This window comes from Ovis aries, chromosome 3 (genome assembly GCF_016772045.2).
Source record: "Ovis aries strain OAR_USU_Benz2616 breed Rambouillet chromosome 3, ARS-UI_Ramb_v3.0, whole genome shotgun sequence".
Classification (NCBI taxonomy): Eukaryota; Metazoa; Chordata; class Mammalia; order Artiodactyla; family Bovidae; genus Ovis; species Ovis aries.
In genome coordinates, this window is record NC_056056.1 from 169440754 (window position 1) to 169464989 (window position 24236).

General features: G+C 35.6%; 1 protein-coding gene across 5 annotated transcripts in view; it reads right to left on the reverse strand.

Annotated features, from left to right (window-relative positions):
- ANKS1B (ankyrin repeat and sterile alpha motif domain containing 1B) overlaps positions 1-24236 on the reverse strand; it is a 1156475-nt gene that overhangs the window by 983143 nt on the left and 149096 nt on the right. For all 5 annotated transcript variants that reach the window (XM_060413093.1, XM_042247116.2, XM_042247115.2 and 2 more), the window contains exons 2-3: positions 14481-14561; positions 3725-3881 (exon numbers count right to left, since the gene is read on the reverse strand). In XM_060413093.1, coding sequence (XP_060269076.1) covers positions 3725-3881; positions 14481-14561 — 238 coding nt within the window. The remainder of the gene's footprint in view (positions 1-3724; positions 3882-14480; positions 14562-24236) is intronic.

The window sequence follows — 24236 nt, forward strand, 5'->3', positions numbered from 1 at the left end:
ACCAAAGGCCTTACTTCAAAATAACACTAATGGAAACTATCTAATGCTAGTTGGATTTGAAATTTCGGTGAATGCAGTTTGAAGTTTTGGTGAATATACTTATTAGAAAAGGCTCCTCTGGTTTCTGTCCTAATGCAAAATTAAAGAGAAAAAGAAGAGAAGGTGGAAGAAAAGAAAAGAGGGAGGAAATACAGGAGGGAAATGAAAATACAAAGAAATATAAATTGAAAACATACATAACAGAAAAAGAAATAATAAATGAAGTGACAAAAGACAGGAAAGATGTGGCAATTATAAAAACCATAATTAGGGCAGAGTCCACTTTGTTTTCAAAATTATTTCACTCTAACTGCTGCTGAGTCACGTCAATCGTGTCCGACTCTGTGCGACCCCAGAGACGGCAGCCCACCAGGCTCCCCCATCCCTGGGATTCTCCAGGCAGGAACACTGGAGAGGGTTGCCATTTCCTTCTCCAATGCATGAAAGTGAAAAGTGAAAGTGAAGTCGCTCAGTAGTGTATGACTCTTCGTGACCCCATGGACTGCAGCCTACCAGGCTCCTCCATCCATGGGATTTTCCAGGCAAGAGTACTGGAGTAGGGTGCCATTGCCTTCTCCGATTTCACTCTAAATTGACCAGTAATTCTAGGGCAGCATAAAATGGTGACCAAGGTTGAAGTGCTAACATGTACTTATTAGCAACAGTAAATCATTCCATCTCTCTGAATCTATCTTACTATAAAATTAGAATATTACCTTCCCTATAACCTTAGAATACAACTAATAAATCAAGGGTGATAACATATAGGAAAATGCCTTATAAATTGGAACCTATTATACAGAGAGAAGTAGCCAGAAAGAAAAACACCAATACAGTATACTAACGCATATATATGGAATTTAGAAAGATGGTAACGATAACCCTGTATGCGAGACAGCAAAAGAGACACAGATGTATAGAACAGTCTTTTGGACTCTGTGGGAGAGGGAGAGGTGGGATGATTTGGGAGAATGGCATTGAAACATGTATAATATCATATATGAAACGAGCCGCCAGCCCAGGTTCGATGCATGATACTAGATGCCTGGGGCTGGTGCACTGGGACGACCCAGAGGGATGGTACAATGAGGGAGGAGGGAGGGGGGTTCAGGATGGGGAACATGCGTATACCTGTGGCGGATACATGTTGATGTATGGCAAAACCAATACAATATTGTAAAGTAACTAACCTCCAATTAAAATAAATAAATTTATTTAAAAATTTTTTTAATAAAATAAAAAATTAAAAGTTCAAAAAAATAAAAAATAAAATGTAAGTTAGAATTATTTTGAAAGAAAGCTTTATAATAAACCAAAGGTAGCATTCAGAAATCAGAATGAAGCCCTGATGATTATGCATAATTTTAACATCACAACATAATATATTACTGGTTATAAGCTTAGGCTTTGGATCAGAAAAACCTGAGGTCAAATACTAATTGCATTTCTTAGGAGCTGTGATATCAATAGGACGTTACTGTCTTTCTAAGGTGGTTTCCTCATATATAAAGCAGGTAATACCTACCTCAATAGGCAATAGTAGAGTTTAGAAAGATAATGTAGATGAAGTACTCTGCACAATGCCTGGCATATAGTACGCACTCCATAAGTGATAGGGTTTATGACGTAATACTAGTGCACTATTGTGGAAGATGGTGAAATTATAGAGATCTGAGTCCAAGTCTCAGTTTAAGTCACTCAGTAATGTGTGAACTTATGTGTGTTACTTAGCTTTACTGAGCCTGATTCCCTGTCTATAAAATGGAAGTGATAACAATCACTTCAGAGAATTGTGAGAATTAAATAACATATTGTAGGTAAAACTGCCCGGTTATCATAAGTCTCAGTAAATGTTCATTATCGTTTTCATTCCTGCCCTCTATTGCTTAAATACATAAAGGTATATAATTAATTAGTATACTTCTGTCCCATTTGGGGGAGGAAGGGTGGAATAAAGCTAAAATCAAAATTTACCTATGAAAGCAAAATTCCTACATCAGAAACTTTTAGAAGAAATAACATTGAATGAGAGATCTATGTTAGTACTAAAGGAGTATGTACATAATAACCAACAAAAAATATGGAAAACATGGTATTAAAAAATCTCAAAAAATTTCAACTCATCTAAAATAGAAACCACAACATGAAGTAATAAAATTTAAAACAGAATTTTGAAGTCCAATCTCCTCAAAAAATATTTTTTATGTTTAAATTGATTTATTCAACATCACAGAAAATAACAGTTTCTCTATGCTATTTAAAATCTTCAATATTCAAATGTAAATGTAGGTTAGGGTTTTTTCTCCTTATTTTCATGTCATTTAAAAAATATTGTTTGTAGAAACTAATATTCCATTGTTAACCTTGGTTTGTTTTTCTGTCTTATTACTTTAGGTTTGCTTTGGGCATTCAGTTTTAAGAATAACCACCAGATGGCTCATCCCACCAATGATCTTTTAACTTGGTTTTCTGAGGAACAGGCAGCATTCTCATAAATTTCCTTTTTAGCATAATACATAAAGACAGCCATATCCATCATCTGATAAAGACTTGAATTCACTATTCTCATAAAAATATTCTGTATTTTGTAACATGAAAACATAGACATTTTATTGTGATATATATTAACAAGATATTTTTCCAATTAATAAAACGTTTTTACTGATTAGGTCTTTACACAACTGTATTTTGATGTAAGAAAAATATTATATTTTCTTCCCTTTGCTGTATACAGCTATGAAGTATTCATTTTTAATCTGAATTAGGGTCAAGTGTCTGCAAAGTCTGTACCCATATGAACAATATGCTAATTGTACTATATTAGAGGTGCTTGCCCTAGAGTAACATTCTTGCCTCCATACTGGACAGCGGCCAACCTGCAGCTTAATGCCTTGTTTGTAATTCAATTGTTGGGCTGCATGCTGGTTTTCAAATATAGTTGTACAAAATGGGAACAGTAGGGGGCATGCAGAGCTCATTTGTTATCATACTGTACTAGAGGACTATATTTTACTTTCTGGAATCTGTGGTCTTATTTATTTAGAACACTGAGAATGGCATTATTTTTAAATATATGCATTAAGTGTAACATGGATACTATGTAGTTGCAAATATTTTGACTGTCTGTCAGTTTCATCCTGCTGCTGTATTTTACTGAACTTACTCTAGCCATACGTGTGTGTGTGTGTGTGTGTACAGGAAATTTTTTATTTAATATGTGACTGGCAACTGCATACTTTGTATTTGCATTTTAATTCACAAAATAGCACTTAATATAAAAGTGCTATGTAAATGGTAAAGTATTATACAAATGATAGCTATCATCATTGTTCTAGCATCTAAAATTTTATTAAGAAAAACTACTTTCACATTATGAATGTGAATTGTTTTATCTTTAAATATTCAATAACTATAAAATGGATGCTCATGTAAGGCAGGCAAAAATACTAGAACTACTCATTTATGTGGGATTTTCTTATTAACAAATATCTTTACAAATGTCCAACTTAGTGCTATTGTACCTATAAACAAATGCCAAAGAAGTTTTCAAATATCTCCTTTAGCAAATTCAGCAGTAGGATCATCTTTGGCAGGGTAATGACAGAAATAACCACTTTTTCAATGTGGCTTTGACTTCACAAAACTCTCAAAAATCACAGCATGAGCAAATACTTGACACTCGCACCTGTTCATTGACTCTGGAATGTGATGGTCCATGATGAATAAGAATCTTCACAATTTCCACATCTCCTTTCCAGGCAGCCAGGTGAATAGGAAAATAACCTTTGTTGTCTGCTACATTTGTTGATGCCTCATATTGAAGCAGTTTGAGAACTATGTCCCTAAGAAGGAAAAAAAAATACAACAGAAGAAAATATGCTGAACAATACAGCTACTATTGAACAGATAATCATAAAAGCATATTAGATACTGACTAGAAATTTAGAGTAATCATTCAAACTACCACCACCACCACCACCACACACACACACACACACACACACACACACACACACACACACACACACACAGAGCATTCATTGACTGACTCATACAAGTGCTAGAGATCTTTTGGGCAAAATATATCTAATTTGATTAACCGAATGAATTTAGTAAAATAACAGTATACCTCTTCACATCTTTTTTAAAAATGGAGTATTCCCAGATAACTTATATCTGAGATTTAGTCCGAAGGAAGACCTGAGGTGCAAGCAAACACCCTGTTTACAAACAAAAAGTTATCATCCTGCTAAAAGACATTTAGGAAATACACATCATTCCGATAGAGAACTAGAATAAAGGATTGAAGATTCATATAAAAGAGAAAGCAGCACAGTCGGAAAGAGACCCTGAAAGGTTGAAAAAAATTAATAACTTTCAGCCATGGCACAGAACATACTTTGAATGTATGTTGTTTATACTTGTATACTGTTTCACTTTCCTCCTCCAAGCCTAAGAAATTATTTTAAGAGGGAAATTCATTTATGAGACAAGTTCTATCACTGATGCAATTACTCTAATGACAAGATTTCAGAGAAAATAAACCCCATTTTAACATTTCTTTTCTAAAAATAGTATTATTTTATAAGTCCTGAATTTAAAGGACTTGAATGTAAAGTACCAGTTACACAAGTGAAAGTATTAGTCGCTCAGTCATGTCTGACTCTTTGCGATCCCATGGACTGTAGTCCACCAGGCTCCTCTACCCATAGAATTCTCCAGGCAAGAATACTGGAGTGGATTGCCATTCCCTTCTCCAGGGGGTCTTGTCAACCCAGGGACAGGGATCGAACCGAGAGATCGAACTCAGGTTTCCTGCATTACAGGCAGATTCTTTACCATATGAGCCACCAAGGAAGCCCAGCTATGCAAACTACCAATAATATGACCACTAGAGTATCAGTTAGTCTTATTTTTCTTTTTCTTTCCTGTAGAAAATAATAATAGTGCCTATTGCTCAACACAGGTAAGAACATTAAATGAGAACATAAAAGAGAAGCCATTCAATGAATAGTAAAACACTATACAAATATTAGTTTTTGCCCCAAGTAAAAATAAAATTCTTTAAAAGTAAAACTGCTTCCTTCAAATCACCTTTGGAAAAACAGTCTGAAAATCAGAAGGAAGCCTGAAGTTTGCCCAGTTTCTATGCATCTTCTCACCTCTCCACCACGTAAGAGTTTTATATAAGCTCTTCCATTCTCAAATAAGTAACTTACAAAGTGGTGGAAATGATTCAATATTTGAGAATAACAAAAGCAGCTAAGAATCAGAAGATCTGGTTTGAAGTCTTAACTCTCTAATACTTAGTCACTTGGTGTGTGTGCGTGTACCTGTGTGTGCTCAACTGCTTCAGTCGTGTTTGACTCTTTTTTTGTAACTAATTGATCTATTTTAATTGGAGGCTAATTTCTTTACAGTACTGTAGTGGTTTTTGCCATACATTGACATGAATCAGCCATGGGTGTATATATGTCCCCCATCCTGAACCCCACTCCCATCTCCCTCCCCATTCCATCCCTCAGGGTCATCCCAGTGCTCCAGCCCTGACCACCCTGTCTCATGCATCAAACCTGGACTGGTGATCTATTTCGCATGTGGTAATATACATGTTTCAGTGCTATTCTCTCAAATCATCCCACCTTTGCCTTTTCCCAGAGAGTCCAAAAGTCTGTTCTTTATCTGTGTATCTTTTGCTGTCTCGCATATAGGGTCATCATTACCACCTTTCTAAATTCCATATATATGCGTTAATATACTGTATTGGTGTTTTTCTTTCTGGCTTTCTTCACTCTGTATAATAAGCTCCAGTTTTATCAACCTCATTAGAACTGATTCAAATGCATTCTTTTTAATAGCTGAGTAATATTCCATTGTGTGTACCACAGCTTTCTTATCCATTTGTCTGCCAATGGACATTTAGGTTGCTTCCATGTCCTAGCTATTGTAAATAGTGCTGCGATGAACACTGGGCTACATGTGTCTCTTTCAGTTCTGGTTTCTTGGTGTGTATGCCCAGGAGTAGGATTGGTGGGTCATATGGCAGTTCTATTTCCAGTTTTTAAGGAATCTCCACACTATTCTCCATAGTGGCTATACTAGTTTGTGTTCCCACCAACAGTGTAAGAGGGTTCCCTTTTCTCCACACCCTCTCCAGCATTTATTGCTTGTAGACTTTTGGATCACAGCCATTCTGACTGGCGTGAAATGGTACCTCATTGTGGTTTTGATTTGCATTTCTCTGACAATGAGTGATGTTGAGCATCTTTTCATGTGTTTGTTAGCCATCTGTATGTCTTCTTTGGAGAAATGTCTGTTTAGTTCTTTGGCCCATTTTTTGATTGGGTCATTTATTTTTCTGGAATTGAGCTGTAGGAGTTGCTTGTATATTTTTGAGATTAATTCTTTGTCAGTTGCTTCGTTTGCTATTATTTTCTCCCATTCTGAAGGCTGTCTTTTCACCTTGCTTATAGTTTCCTTCATTGTGCAAAAGATTTTAAGTTTAATTAGGTCCCATTTGTTTATTTTTGCTTTTATTTCCATTCCTCTGGGAGGTGGGTCATAAAGAATCCTGCTGTGATTTAATGTCAGAGATTGTTTTCCTCTAGTAGTTTTATAGCTTCTGGTCTTACATTTAGATCTTTAATCCATTTTGAGTTTGTTTTTGTGTATGGTGTTAGAAAGTGTTCTAGTTTCATTCTTTTACCAGTGATTGACCACTTTTCCCAGCACCAATTGTTTAAAGAGATTGTGTCTTCTCCATTGTATATTCTTGCCTCCTTTGTCACAGATAAGGTGTCCATAGGTGCGTGGATTTATTTCTGGGCTTTCTATTTTGTTCCATTGATCTATACGTCTGTCTTTGTGCCAGTACCATACTGTCTTGATGACTGTGGCTTTGTAGTAGAGCCTGAAGTCAGGCAGGTTGATTCCTCCAGTTCCATTCTTCTTTCTCAAGATTGCTTTGGCTATTCGAGTTTTTTTTGTTTGTTTGTTTGTTTGTTTTTTGTATTTTATACAAATTGTGAAATTATTTGTTCTAGTTTTCTGAAAAATACCATTGGTAGCTTGATAGGGATTACATTGAATCTATAGATTGCTTTGGGTAATGCACTCATTTTCACTATATTGATTCTTCTGATCCATGAACAATATTTCTCCATCTATTTGGGTCATCTTTGATTTCTTTCATCAGCGTTTTATGGTTGTAACCCTATAGACAGTAGCCTGTCGGGCTCCTCTGTCCATGGAATTCTCCCGGCAAAGATACTAGAGTAGGTTGCCATGCCTGCCCCCAGGGGATCTTCCCCGCCCAAGTGTCAAAGCTGCATCTTATGCAGCTCCTGCATTGCAGGCAGATTCTTTACCAATCTTGGACAATTCAAATAACCTCTGTCTCTCTTTCAGACACTGTTAAAATGGAATTTACAGATTACATATAGCTGTTGGCCTAAAAGGGTTGTGGTATGAATCAAATGAGAAATGAATATTACTGTAAAACTGTATACAATTAAAAACTATTCTTAAAGCTATTTGCTGCAATACTAAACAATTTTGGCCTTCTTTTTTCTTTAACTGAAATATATTAGTATTTAAATAAAAGGTAAAATAACACCAAGGGAAGCATTGTTCAATACATGGGAGTGGTCAGTAGAATTTAATCTTACAAAAAAAAAAAGCCTTCTACAAATCCATATATTAAAAAGGGACAATTACGTGAAGGGTTTTAATTTCATTCACCAATGCCTAAGCAAATCAAAAAGAATTTTGAAACTTCTAAATCATTTCCTTTCTAAGAGGAAAGAGGAAAATTTGATGGAGTGATCAATACTATTTTCTTTTACTCTCAAATCCTTCAGAATTTCATTTGTTCTTGGGCTCAGTTTTTGTTGACATTTTCAAATAATGTATGTGATATGCATTTATTATCAAGAAGAGTTATGATATAGTGAAAAAACTGACCATCTCACTAATTATTTGTATTGTGTAAGTTACTACCAGCTAATATCTAAATCAGAAAAGAATAATCTGCATGTTTATAAAATTGTCTTTGGTGAACACCAAGATTCTAAATAAATACTATTATTTATATTTAAGTTTTTTAGCTTATTTTATTACATAAATATTCTATAAAATTTATTTTTTAATTTAAATGTATTTAAAATCTTTTCTCTTATTCAGAGATACCAGCTAATGAACTGGATGAACTCAAATTTCTAATATAAAAACATATTTTTGAAATATAAAGTTATATCTTTGGTCAAATGAGTGCCTATTGGTCTCATTGAAACTTAAGCAAAATATTAATCAATAGTGTATCATTAATCTTTTTTATGATGTATCCATGTATACCACAAGTAATATGTATTATACAGGCCTTTTTCATCCAGGCTTATCAAGAACAAATTAAATTTCAGTTACTTTCTTTAATGTCTAAACAAGAAGAGTAGTTGTTTTTGGTTTTGGGGGTAGTTGGTTTTGGGGAGGGATATAATTGAAATATAACATGATTTTAGTTTCAAGTGTACACCATAATGATCTGATACATTGCAAACTTATCACCATGATGAGCCTAGTTAACTTCTCTTTTTTAACTTTTATTTAAGTTGCATCTTATATCTTCCAAAAGTATCATGAATATGTTGACTGTGCTTGGTTATCTGGCATAAAATATTAAGTTGTATTGATGAAAACTGTCTATAAGCTAGCAAGCAGAAAATACCTATATCTTAAGCCTAAAGTGGTAATCTTTCTTACAGCATTTGACAAAAAGTTCTCCAAAACACTAAAATAAATGTAATTGATGAGATCACAAAAAAAAAAATTCCATTTCCCAGGAACAAAACAAAATACCCAATTAAGTTTAATAATAATTCAGTTTAAATCACTGCAACATTTTGCAGCTTGAGGTTAAAAATGTATGATCAGGTAAAAAATAGGAATTCTAAAAGTATTGATTTTTGCTATCATGTTTAATTTGTTTCATTTTTTGATAGACATAAATAATACTTCTGATTAGTATGAAATGTCTTTTAAGAAGTTCAGTATACATTCTAAGCAAAATTAAATTAATTAGGAAGATTCAACATTCAAATTTCTTTACCTCAACAGCAAGTTTCTCTACAGTTAACCCAAGAAGTTTATTTCATTTCATCCTCCTGTGTTTAAAATGTTCATCGCAGCACTGTTTATAATAGCCAGGACATGGAAGCAACCTAGATGTCCATCAGCAGATGAATGGATAAAAAAGCTGTGGTACATATACACCATGGAGTATTACTCAGACATTAAAAAGAATACATTTGAATCAGTTCTAATGAGGTGGATGAAACTGGAGCCTATTATACAGAGTGAAGTAAGCCAGAAAGAAAAACACCATTATAGTATACTAACGCATATATATGGAATTTAGAAAGATGGTAATGATAACCCTGTATGCAAGATAGCAAAAGAGACACAGATGTATAGAACAGTCTTTTGGACTTTGTGGGAGAGGGCAAGGGTGGGATGATTTGGGAGAATGGCATTAAACATGTATAATATCATATATGAAATGAATCGCCAGTCCAGGTTTGAGGCATGATACAGGGTGCTCAGGGCTGATACACTGGGATGACCCAGAGTGATGGGATGGGGAGGAAATTGGGAGATGGGTTCAGGATGGGGAACACATGCACACCTGTGGCAGATTCATGTCAATGTATGGCAAAACCTAACTGGAGCTCTTTTATATACTGAATTCATTCTCACAGATTTATTTCCAGATAAAGCGAATAAAGTCAAATTTAACTAGTTAATATTCTAATCCAAGAAAGAAGCAATCAACCAACGATATTTGTAGGTGATTCAAAGAGCAACTTCATGGACTAGATTATATAAATTTTTAGAGGAAGTGCCCTTCTTTCATTAGAAAGCCTATTCTGAGCAAACCAAAGGTATAGCAGATAGTTTACTATCTAGAGTCTAGACCCAATTTGAGATACAATCTTGATTATAGATAATGGAGGATTATCTATAATTGAATCCTTGTCTAGGATTCAAGCATTAACATTTAAAGAATCAAAAGCAAGAACAGAAAATAACCCCACACATATCAAATAACAAACATATTTCAAAGATACAATAACAATTTATTACTGACATTTTCCAAAATAGCATCCAAGAATCACAATGTACCAAACATAGTTTAATGAGATGAAACTTAACAAGAAAATAAAACCAGCAATTTTCTAAGAAGAGAGAAATCAGAATGAAATATGAACATACAGGTTTAGTAAAACTTTATGGGGATTATTAATATAATAAGATTTTTATTTTAAAAGACAGAAAAGAAAGAGCAAAGAAAAGAAGGAAAGAAGAGAGAAGAGGGGAAGAAAGCAGGGAGTAAAAGGTAGGAGGAAGTGGAGGAAAGAAGAGAGGAAGTTGGCTATTTCAGAAGAAACTGCTATTGCTATTCAGAAGAGAATTAATTAAAGTAATAAAGTTTGCAAAAATATATGAGAGAGACAATGAATCCTCCATATTTTAAAAAGAAAAAGAAGAAAAGATAAATCTCTAGCCTATCTACTGAAATAATTTATTTACAATCATTGCCAGTTAAATTTGTTCTACTGACTGCTTTTTCTATCCTTTAAAAGTAACAATTTTCTCATCTGTAATTACAAATGACTCAGGAAATCACCAAGAATACAATTTCTATTGTGTCCTGATTTGGCTGAGTGGAGACGAATTTTTCATTGTGAAATAATGTATTTCAGGTATATAAAATATGGTTCCATTTGTGGGATAACTAGCTGTGATAAACAAGATTCTCAATGAAACATACAAAATAGTGAGGATACAGTCTTAATTTGCAGTGTGAAGGCCACAGATTATATACTGGAGGAAAGGGGAAAGCATGTGCCCAAAACAAATGAATAAACTATAAGACCCTGTAACATTTCTTCTAGCTCTATAATTCCATGAACTTCTCTGGTGGCTCAGTCCATAAAGAAACCGCCTGCAATGCAGGAGACCCAGGTTTGATTCCTGGGTTGGGAAGATCCCCTGGAGAAGGAAACAGCAACCCATTCCAGTATTCTTGCCTAGAGAATCCCATGGATAGAGGAGCCTGGTGGGCTACAGACCATGGGGTCCAAAGAGTTGGACATGACTGAGCAACTAACACTTTCAGCCTAGAAACCATGTTTATGAAAACAATCTAAAGTTTATGGATACAACAGCAGCAGAAACAAGGATAGAAATTAAGTGTTTCTATGCTGACTACTAAGGCTTGCTTGGGAGGAATACAGCACAATGTTTCATTACCTATTTGAAGGGAGAATACCAAAGACGAAGAAAAGGAAAACCATTGTCCTCTGGCTCTGAGGTATATTCTATGACAAGTTTTTATTCTACAAATATCTTTTCTTATGGCAATATTTAAATAAGCATTCCGTGAGAATACACTACTTGATGATAATGGGAGGCAGCCAGAAATACATAATGTGACAGAGAAAAACCAAAAGAAATTAGAACACTGATGTGCATACAGTCACAGAGGGATATAATGTAAATTACAAGTAAAAGTATACACTCGGACTCTAGATACAGCCCCACCTTGATGATTAAGTGGCCACTAAGTCACTTATCCAGTATGGTCTTGTTTCTCCATCTATAAAATAAAAGAAGTAATGAAGGTAGGATAGAATAAATGATCTCTAACTTTAAAAGTCCTTGATAATTTAAATAATTTAAAATCAAGAATTCTTTCTAGATGAAAATCCAGATTTCAGAACTGTAACATCATAGTACCTAACTGAGCCACAAATAACAAAATATTATATCATAAAATGTTATAATTAGAAGGAATATGGTATATTCAGTACATCTGAACTGAGGCATAAAGAGGTTAATTAAATGGCTCAAGGTCATATAACTGGCAGGGAGGGAGAGATGGGATTAGAATTTTCCTACTTTTTTCCAATACCTGTATGATGACACTAAGTAAAATCTTTCTCTCCTGGGAAAGTAAGAGGGAGGGAACACTATCTGAGTGGTTTTGTTAAAAAAAAAGAAAGAAAGAAAATTAAAAGAAAAATGATACCTTTAGATGAAAGCAAAGCAGAGATATATAATCCTCAGAGAACATCTGCAATTAAAGATCTTAAAAGAAATAGAGTCAAATTCCCATCTCTTTATGATAAGCTTAATGACTGCTATTCAATTCACCTAAATTATCCTCACTTTGTACACTGCCGATAAAACTAAAAATTGTGCAAGAGGCCTCAGAGAAATATATCTTAATGGTTAGAACTTCATAGGATGTCACATATAAACCAAAAACATTTACTTAAAACCACTGAAAATCAAGAAAGGGACATTTGGGTACAATATTATTTTGAGAAATAATGCCAAGCTGAGGCAGAACAAGAAAAGTTGTATAGCTCAAATAGTCAAGCCCAAGATCTTCCATCCATTATACTTGATAGCTTGTCTTCCCAGCTGGGACTAAGAAATATGGTTCCACCAGAGCCACTGAATCCACAACTAAGATGGCCAAAGAAGTCAGCTTGGGCTGATTTGATTGACTTCCCTCCTGATGACTCAGGTATGAAGAAGAATAAATAGCAATTCCTTTAAAAGACTCAGATGGTAAGGATCTGGACATATTTTCTGCTCTAGAGAAGGATAGCAATATAGCTGAAAAAGACTCGGCAAAATTAAAAGTTCTAAGTTCGGTGGTATAAGGTGACATTATATAGAATAAGGACTGGATGAATAAAATTGTAATTTGGGAATTCCAATACTAAGGACCTAAGTGATGAAACATTAAGTCTATGATATTTTACATAATTCAAATATTCTTCAAATGGAATGATAATGTTCAATTTATGCAATAAGTTTTAAGGTAAACATGTCATAATGATAAATAATGACAAAAATGGTAAGGGCCTTGTGATAATCAAATCTAATGAGAATATGAGAGCTTTAAGATCATTAAGTGTAATCAAGTATAAGTAAGTCCTTTGTATCTCAATTCACAGAATGAAAGAAATGTTAAATGCAAAATTAAAAGATAACTAGCAGTAATTTTGGAGGCTTTCCAGGTGGCTCAGTGGTAAAAGAATCCACTTATAATGCAGGAGACACAGGTTTGATCCCTGAGTCAGGAAGAACCCCTGGATAAGGGAATGGCAACCCACTCCAGTATTCTTGCATGGGAAATCCCATGGACAAAGGAGCCTGGTGGGCTACAGTCCATAGGGTTGTAAACAGGCAGACACAACTTAGTGACTTAGCACACTATAGTAATTTTAAGGCAGTAATTACCATGTTTAAAACAACTGAAGTGAAACGAAATGATCCAGATCCAAAAAGACTAACTTGAATCATTAAAGCAAAGGAAAAACAGATAGGAGAGGAGACACATGAACAAGGTCACCTTTCTTCTGATGAAGGACGACAGAACATTTGACTCATTCAGAGGACTCCTCACACTTTGTCACTAAACCATTAGGTTTCCTGGCTAAAACACTGTCAATAAAATAGTGTTGATGGTTATACATTTTTTCACTCTCCATATAGTAGACTATCACATTATTTGAAATATAAGACATTCCACAGGTTAAAGAGGTTTAAAACCCAACAGACTATTCATGAATGACAAAGAGAAAGCATGTTAGCTTAGTTTGAGGATTTCAAAGAGGTTTGTGAAAGTGGCCATGGCTTATAAGAGCAAGACTCTACTAAAAGAGTTCATTCTTAGTGAATAACCCTATAATTTGTGAAGACACCCCAGAAAGTAGGGAGGCATCATTAAGTGGTTTATCCCATCAGTCCCTAATCTTTTGGCACCAGGGACTAGTTTCATAGAAGATAATTTTTCCATGGACCCAGGGAGTGGGGAGAAGGGTGATTTGGGGATGATTCTCACAAGGAGCATGCAACCTAGATCCCTCACATGCACAGCAGGGTTCACGCTCCTATGAGAATCTAATGAATGTCACTGACCTAACAGGAGGCAGAGTTTAGGCATTAATGTGAGTAATGGGGAGAGTTTGTAAATACAGACAAGCTTTGCTCACTCTCCTGCCTCTCTCCTCCTGCTGTGCAGCCTGCTTCCTAACAGGCCATGGACCAGTACCCATCTGTGGCCCAGGGGTTGGGAACCCCTGATTTATCCCATTCCCATGCCAAGTGTACACGTGACTAACATGGTCCTGGCACTTCTTCCATTTTCCCTGTGTGATCTTTGACTTGATCTGCACTCTGCACATACTCATCCTCAGCAACATTCCTACCACTTTCAACATGTCAAGTGTTGAACACCTGGTGCTTCTCCAAATTCATCTAAGCCCAGGGGACTCATGGCAACATGAGACAGGAACCATCAGACATAATTAACTTCATCACATGTAACTAAATACACACAGATTCCAGTCCAAATAAGTGGCACTTACTTATGTCCATTTAAGGCTGCATGGTGTAAAGCCGTGTAACCCGAACTGTCTGTGCAGTTCACATTGGGGCCTCGCCAGATGCTGCAAATAAAGCACAAGCACACAGTTAACAGGGGAGCAGAATTGTGCTTTGCAAAACAGAAGGAAGCCTGATAGTCTCACAGTCGGCAGCATGTTTCATATGAGGATTTTACTCATGTAGAAAACAACTGCCACCTTTCCTGCACTCCCCTCAGAACAATATCTTTATTCATTTGTTTGATTCAGAGAAGTTATTAGTGAATATAGCTACCATTAGAAATTATTAGCAAATGCAGACCCCCTGGTATACCTTAAATTTGGACCCCAAAATTCCCTGTCACTTTCGGTCATTACTTAAATATTGGATGCAATTAACATTCAACTACTATACTCTTTACCAAGAAGAAAGATTTAAGTCACCTGCCTCCTCCTTTTCAACACACTCATTCTGAGATGGCAGTGGTTTACATAAGTTATATTTTTGCATATGGAAAGAAAATAAACACTTCTTGCTGTTCCATTGCTACCAAGAGAATGTAAAACACATTTCACCCTTGAAAATATAATTAGATTTGATTATCACAAACCATAAAAATATTCTAATAGTTTTGAAGTTATTTTACTATACAATATATTTTGAAGATAACATATAAGAATCCATTTTATCCTTGATCACTACAATTATAGAAACTATAGTTTGAAAAAAATAGATATTGAAAGTTTTCCAAAAGTAAATCTGCCCAAAAAACTATCTGATGTTATCAAAGCCATCAAAACTAACATCTAATGACAAACGTGGAGAAGGAAATGGCAACCCACTCCAGTATTCTTGCCTGGAGAATCCCATTGACAGAGGAGCCTGATAGGCTACAGTCCATGGGATTGCAAGAGTCGGACACGACCTGGCGACTAAACCACCATTGCCAATGACAAACTAATTCATGTATTCACAAAATATTTATTGTGTACCAACTGTATGTCACATATTAAGCTAAGTACTAAGAGCACAAAGTCATAATTCAAGGTCCTTCATTACAAGAGTAGAGTCTAATGGAGGAGAGAGACACATAAACTAACAAGTACAGGCTAGTAAGCTAGTCAAGGTACCAGAGAGCACACAAGCATCTCTGAGAAGAGGATAAATAGCTATTCAAAATGAGAGATACAACTAAGTTGAGACAATGAAAATGAGTAGAATGTTCTTATTTGACAGTTATAAAAAGTCAAACCAATAAGATGCAGAGATCAACTGAAGGAAGGAGAAAGTACAATAGTTAGCACAGAATCACTCAAATTAAATGTCTAAATGACCGAAAGGAAAATGGCATTAACTAAGATGTGAAAAGAAAGGCAAATCTGCTGGAGGAAGACAGTGCAGATGGAAAGCAAACAATGACTTCAGGCTTGGAAAGGTTAAATTTCAAGTATCTGACATACTTACTTAAAAGTAAGGATCGCCAGAAAACTATGAAAATGTCTAGTTAGAAGCATGATTCTTAAGTTAGACAACCTGATTTCAAAAACCTAGCTGCATTACTTGCTGGGGGTAGGCCTGGATAAAGTATTTCATCTCTAAGTATTTAATTCCTTGTCTGTAAAATCAAGATGATGATAATAGTACTACCACCTTAAAATGTTGTGAGGATCAAATGAATCAGTACTTATAAGGCACTTAGGGCAGTAGTTGAACATAGCACTAGCATCTATTATATTTTTTATGTTTGTTCAACAAATTGTTAGATAGAAGATAAAACCAAGGGAGTGCTTGATTTCAGACTCTCTAAGAGACAGGCCATCAGCTGGGCATGGTGGCATGCACCTGTAATCTCAGCTACTCAGGAGGCTAGGGCTGGAGGACTGCTTGAACCCAGAAGTTCTTGGCTGCAGTGCACTATGCCAACTGGGTGTCCATACTAAGTTCAGCATCAATATGGTGGGTGACCTCCTAGGAGAGAGGTCATCAGGCTCAAATACCTCAGTGGAAAATCTATATATGAAGGCAAGGTGAAACCTTCTCTCAAATGTTGATATTAGCCAAAATATCAATCCCTGGATGAAAAAAGAAAAATCAAGCCTAAGTTTGGTAGACAGTTCCAAGTTCAAGGCAATTCAAAATCTTAAAACTTCCCAGCCCTCACTGAAATGGTCAGAGAACCTATATGAAAGTATATTGTGAGGAAAAAAAGAAACAAAGAAAAATATAGGACCAACAATAGAACCATGGATAATTAACAATACTTTAGGGTCCAACACGGGGAAAAAGTTACATGAACACTGAGAGTTGCCCAAGAGTAAATAAAACCAAGAGAAAGCATTATACAATTTAAAACAGGAAACTGTCCCAAAAAAAAGAAAGAAAGAAATGAGATAAGAATTAAACTATTTGATAATAAGGAAGGTCTTGAGGAAATTAATGATGAAATATAACTAGTCAATTGTAAGATTTTTAACTTTATTTTTATCTTAACTTCATTTCAATCCAGTGGTTTATCTTCTTTAGTGGTAGCTTACCTCCTGAGAATTTTAAAAAGTGACAGTTAAACCAGGAAAGTTATAAGATATTAATATGTTTTACAATTTCATTAAGATTGCTAGACTTTAAGCAATCTTTTTTTCTAATCAATCCTTGAAGCATGTTTAGTCTTCTATTATGTTCTGAAATTTTTTATACCTTTGTTTCTCTTGCTAATTTACCCATCTTGCCCTATTAATTTCCACCTTTGTGCCTTTACTCATGCCCTTCTACTAACCTATGATAGATTTTCTAAGCAAGCATATCTTACCATTCTTCCAAAGTCTAGATCAAGATTCATCTGCTCCAATAATTTTTCTCTAAATATTGAGTACAACAGTTATTTAACAAATATATGCTAAATTATAAATCAAATAATTGATTATTTTCAATGAATAAATTAGCCACAGGTAAAAACAAGTGTTAAATCCAATGTACTAATTTAAAATAATATGAAATTTAAAAAAATAATAATAATTCAAGATGCAAAAGAACAAAAAAGCAGAAGAGAGGAACAAGGAAGATTTGATACAAATACAAATGAAACTGTTAGATGATAGATTTAACCATATCAATGACAAAAATAACCACATCAACAATTACAATAACTATTAATTATCTAATCATCCCAGTTTTTAAAAAAATATCATCAGACTGGATTAAAGAAAGTAAGACCCAACAGTATGCTCGCTACAAGAAATTAGCTTTAAACATAGAGATACACAGGGCTTCCCTGATAGCTCAGTTGGTAAAGAATCTGCCTGCAAGGCAGGAAACCCCAGTTTGATTCCCGGGAACCAGAGATCAAATTGCCAATATCCACTGGATCATCAAAAAAGCAAGAGAGTTCCAGAAAAACATCTACTTTTGCTTTATTGACTATGCCAAAGCCTTTGACTGTGTGGATCACAGAAAACTGTGGAAAATCCTTAAAGAAATGGGAATAGCAGACTACCTGACCTGCCTCCTGAGAAATCTGTATGCAGGTCAAGAAGCAACAGTTAGAACTGGCCATGGAACAACAGACTGGTTCCAAATAGGGAAAGAAGTACATCAAGGCTGCATATTGTCACCCTGCTTATTTAATTTATATGCAGAGTACATTATGCAAAATTCCGGGCTGGATGAAGCACAAGCTGGAATCAAGATTGTCAGGAGAGTATCAGTAGCCTCAGATATGCAGATCGCACCACCCTTACGGTGAAAAGCAAAGATGAACTAAAGAGTCTCTTGATGAAAGTGAAAGAAGAGAATGAAAAAGTTGGGTTAAAACTCAACATTCAGAAAACTGAGATCATGGCATCCAGTCCCATCAGTTCATGGGAAATAGATGGGGAAACAATGGAAACAGTGACAGACTTTATTTTGGGGGACTCCAAAATCACTGCAGATGGTGACTGCAGCCATGAAATTTAAAGACGCTTGCTCCTTGGAAGAAAAGTTATGACCAACCTACACAGCATATTCAAAAGCAGAGACATTACTTTGCTGACAAAAGTCCATCTTGTCAAAGCTATGGTTTTTCCAGCAGTCATGTATGGATGTGAGAGTTGGACTATAAAGAAAGCTGAGTGCTAAAGAATTGATGCTTTTGAACTGTGGTGTTGGAGAAAACTCTTGAGAGTCCCTTGGACTGCAAGGAGATCCAACCAGTCCATCCTAAAGGAAATCAGTCCTGAATATTCATTGGAAGGACTGATGCTGAAGATGAAACTCTAATACCTTGGCCACCTGATGTGAAGAACTGACTCATTTGAAAAGACCCTGATGCTGGGAAAGATTGAAGGTTGGAGGAGTAGGGGACAACAGAGGATGAGATGGTTGGACGGCATCACCAACTCAGTGACATGAGTTTGAGTAAACTCTAGGAGTTGGTGATGGACAGGGAACCCTGGCATGCTGTAGTCCTTAGTGACTGAACAACAACAACAGAATTTCAAAATACATGAAGCAAAAAACTGATACTATTGCAAAGAGAAATAGACCTATCCACTTATACTTGGAGATTTCAATACCTCCCTCTCAATAATTGATAGAACAAGTAAACAGAAAATCAGCAGGGGATATAAGACTTGAATAACACTACCAACCAACGTGGGGCTTCCCTGTGGCTCATCTGGTAAAGGATCCACCTGTCAATGCAAAAGACCAGGTTCTATCCCTAGGCTGGGAAGATAGATCCCTTAGAGAAGGAAATGGCAATATGCTCCAGTATTCTAGCTTGCAAAATTCCATGCACAGAGGCACCTGGTGGGCTACAATCCATAGGGTTGCAAAGAGTTGGACATAACTGAGCATGCATGTGCACACACACACACACACCAACCAACTTGACCTGACATTTAGAGAACCAATGCAATAACAGCAGAATACATATTCTTTTCAAGTGAACACAGGACATTTATCAATATATACTATATTGTGGATCATAAAACAAATCTCAATAAGTTCAAAAGATTCAAATAACACAAAATATGTTCTCTGACTCTAATGAAATTCAATTAAAAATCATTCACAGAAGAGTATCTTTAATATCCACAAATATTTGAAACTGAACAACACATAAGTCCAAGATAATATCATAAAGATTTTGGAAAATATTTACAACTGAAAGAGAAAGAAAACACAAAATATCAAAACTTTTGGGATGCAACTAAATATCTAAAGGAAAATTTATAGTATTAAAATAACACTAATAGATCAGAGAGAGGTTCTAAATTGATGATCTCAGCTTCCACTTTAAAAAATAGGAAGAGTATATTATCCCAAAGTAAGCAGAAGAAAGGAAAACAATGAAATAAAAAATAGGCTAACAGTAGAGGAAATCAAGAAATCAAAAAGTGATTTTTTAAAAATATGCTATAAATTTAAAAACCTATAGGTAAACTGATAAGGATAAAAATAGAAGATATAAATTATCAAATCAGAGACAGAGAAGTAGTATCACTATATATTCTAAAGATATAAACAGCAGGAGAATATTTTTAATAACATTATATCAACAAATTAGAAAACTTAGATGAAATGGGCAAGTTTCTTGAAAACTACCAAAAATAATCTTTTAAGAAAATGTATAACCTGATAGCCCTATATCTATTAAAGAAACTGAATGTGAACTTGTAATTACAAACATTCCTCACAAAACAAACAAAAAACCCTCCAGGTTTAAATGGCTTCAGTGGGAAATTATGCCAGGTATTTAAAAAAGAAACAATATCAATTCTACAAAAGCATTCCAAAATATTGAAGAGGCACAAATAATGCCTAACATTCTATGAGATCAGCATTCTATGAGATCAAAAACATGACAAAAAAGAACTACAGATCAATATATCACTCATGAATATAGATACAAAAATTCTCAGCAAAATTCTAGGAAGTTGAATTCAACAATACATAAAAACAATATTACACCATGATGAAATGGAGTTTATTTCAGGAATGCAAATTTAACATTCATAAATTACTATATTAACAAACTAAAAAAGAAAAATCTTATCTCAACAAATATGGAAGTAATAATTGCCAAACTCCAACATCAATTCCTAACAAAAACTGTTAGTAAACTGGAATAGAAAGAAATTTAATCAACTTATAAAAGACATCTTTTTGCCTTTTCATACTATTCATGTGGTTCTCAAGGCAAGTATACTGAAGTGGTTTGCCATCCCCTTCTCCAGTGGACCACGTTTTTTTAGAAATCTCCAGCATGACCCGTCCGTCTTGGGTGGCCCTACACAGCATAGCTCATAGTTTCACTGTTAGAAAAGGCTGTGGTCCATTCAATCAGTTGATTAGTTTTCTGTAATTGTGGTTTTCATTCTGTCTGCCCTTTGATGGATAAGGAAAAAAAGGCTTTGGGAAGCTTCCTGTTGGGAGAGACTGGCTGTGGAGGAAACTGGGTCTTGTTCTGATAGGTAGGGCCATGCTCAGTAAATCTTTAATTTTTGTCACTCTGCTTATTTAACTTACATGCAGAGTTCATCATGTGAAATGCCAGGCTGGATGAAGCACAAGATGGAATCAAGATTGCCGGGAGAAATATCAATAACCTCAGATGTGCAGATGACATCACCCTTATGGCAGAAAGCGAAGAAGAACTAAAGAAACTCTTGATGAAAGTGAAAGAGGAGAGTGAAAAAGTTGGCTTAAAGCTCAACATTCAAAAAACAAAGATCATAGCATCCAGTCCTATCATTTCATGGCAAATAGATGGGGAAATAATGGAAACAGTGACAGACTTTACTTTAGAGGGCTTCAAAATCACTGCAGGTGGTGACTGCAGCCATGAAATTAAAAGATGCTTGCTCCTTGGAAGAAAAGTTATGACCAACCTACACAGCATATTAAAAAGCAGAGACATTACTTTGCTGACAAAGGTCCATCTAGTCAAAGCTATGATTTTCCAGTAGTCATGTATGGATGTGGGAGTTGGACTATAAAGAAAGCTGAGTGTTGAAGAATTGATGGTTTTAAACAGTGGTGTTGGAGAAGACTCTTGAGAGCCCCTTGGACTGCAAGGAGTCCATCCTAAAGGAAATCAGTCCTGAATATTCATTGGAAGGACTGATGCTGAAGCTGAACTTTGGCCACCTGATGTGAAGAACTGACTCCTTGGAAAAGACCCTGTTGCTGGGAAAGACTGAAGGCAGGAGGAGAAGGGAATGACAGAGGTTGAGATGGTTGGATGGTATCACCAACTTAATGGACGGGAGTTTGAGCAAGTTCCAGGAGTTGGTGATGGATAGGGAAGCCTGGTGTGCTGCAATCCATGGGGTTACAAAGAGTTGGACATGACTGAGTGATTGAACTGAACTGAACTGATAAAAGACATCTATAAAAATGTTATAGCTAAAATCATCTTAATGATAAAAGACTGAATGCATTTCCCTTAAGATCAAGAACAAGACTTTCCTGGTGGTCCAGAAGTTAAGACTATATCTGCCAATGAAGGGGCCATGGGTTTGAGCCTTGCTCCAGGAGGATTCCACATGCCCCCATGTTTGTGATGGGCATAAACTATGAGAAGTATGTCAACTCTCTCAAGATTGTCAGCAATGTCTCCTGCACCATCAACTGCTTGATACCCCTGGTCAAGGTAACTATGACAACTTGGGCATTGTTAGGACTCACAACCACAGTCAAGGCCAGCACTGCCACTCAGAAAACTACAATTTAAAGAAAGAATCATATAAAAGCACATCACATAAAAGTGCAAGATGAAGCAAGTGCTAATGTAGAAGCTGCAGCAAGTTATCCAGAAGATATAATTAAAATAACTAAATAACATGGCTACAGTGATAGTGAAAGTAGCTTAGTCGTGTCCAACTCTTTGTGACCCCATGAACTATACAGTCCATGGAATTCTCCAGGCCAGAATACTGGAGTGAGCAGGTAGCCTTTTCCTTCTCCAGGGCATCTTCCCAATCCAGGAATCAAATCCAGGTCTCCCGCATGGCAGGCGGATTCTTTACCCGCTGAGCCACACGGGAAGCACAGTAAACAACAGATTTTTTGATGTAGACAAAACAGCCTTACATTAGAATACAATGCCATCTAAAACTTTCATAGCTAGAGAGAAGTCAGAGTCTGGCTTCAAAGCTTCAAAGGACAGACTGACTCTCTTGTTAGGAGCTAACGTAGTTGGTGACTCAAAATTAAAGGCAACTGTAAATCAACTATACTTCAATTTAAAAAATAAATCAATTAATTAAAAATAAATTCATCATTCTGAAAATCCTAGGGCCCTTAAGAATTATGCTAAATCTCCTCTATGCACTATAAATGGAACAAGAAAGCCTGGATGACAGCACATTTGTTTACAACAAGGTTTGCTGAATATTTTAAGCCCACTTATTACTCAGGAAAAATACTCCTTCCAAATGTTACTGCTCAATGACAATACATCTGGTCACCCAAGACCTCTGATGGAGATATACAATGAGATTAATGTTGTTTTCACACCTGCCAACACAACACCCATTTTGTAGCCCACAGATCAAGGAGTGATTTTAATTTTTAAGTCTTACTATTTAAGGTACATTTTGTAATGCTGTAGCTGCCATAGATAATGATTCCTCTGATGGATCTGGACAAAGTCAAATGAAAACCTTCTGAAAACAATTTACCCTTCTGGATGCCATTAAGGACATTTGTGATTGATGGGACAAAGTAAAAATGTCAACACTAACAGGAGTTTGGAAGCAGTTGACTTCAACCCTCATGGATGTCTTTGAGGGCCTCATACTTTATATTCATACTTCAGTGAAGAAGTAACTGCAAATGTGGTGGAAATAGCAAGGGAACTAAAAGTGGAGCCCAAAGAGATGACCAAATTGGTGCAATCTCATGATAGACTTTGAACATGTAAGGAGCTGGTTCTTGTGAATGAGCAAAAGAAGCGGTTTCTTGAGATAGAATCTATTCTGATGAAGGCACTCTGAAGAATGTTAAAAGTCTTCAAAGAATTTAGAATACCATAAAAACTTAATGAAGCAGGAACAGGGTTTGAGAGGATTGACTTCTACATTGAAAGAGGCTCTGATGTGTATAAAATGCTTTGAAACAACACCTCCTGCTACAAAGAAATCATTCAAAGAAGGAATTAATAGATAGGGCAAACTTCATTGTTGTGTTATTTTATGAAATTGCCACAGCCACCCCAACCTTCAGCAACCACCACCCAGATCAGTCAGCAGCTATTAACATCAAGGCAAGACCTTCCATCAGCCAAAAGATTACAACTTGCTAAAAGCTCAGATGATGGTTATCATTTACTAAAAATAAAGTATGTATTAACTAAGGTATGTCCACAGCTTTTTTAACATAATGGTACTATACATTTAACAGACTACAGCATGGTATAAACATAACTTCTGTATGCAATGGGAAACAAAAATATCCATGTGACTCACTTTATTGTAATATTTGCTTTATTGCAGTGGTCTGGAACAAAGCTCACAATATCTTGAAGGTATGCCTATATGTACTGCTGATCTATTATAGGGGTTCTCTTGTAGTAAGCAATTGCTCTATTCTGGCACTAGAATCAAGATTTTATATTATTTATAATTGGTGGCAGTAGATCCCATAATTCCTTCAATTCACAGTTTTTTTCCTGCAAATTTCTCTATATGTCTATGAAAAAAAGGCATTAATATGAAGACTACAGGCACAAAAATATGTACAATTTTAAAAGTAAAGAAGATGTAGCTCATAAAAAA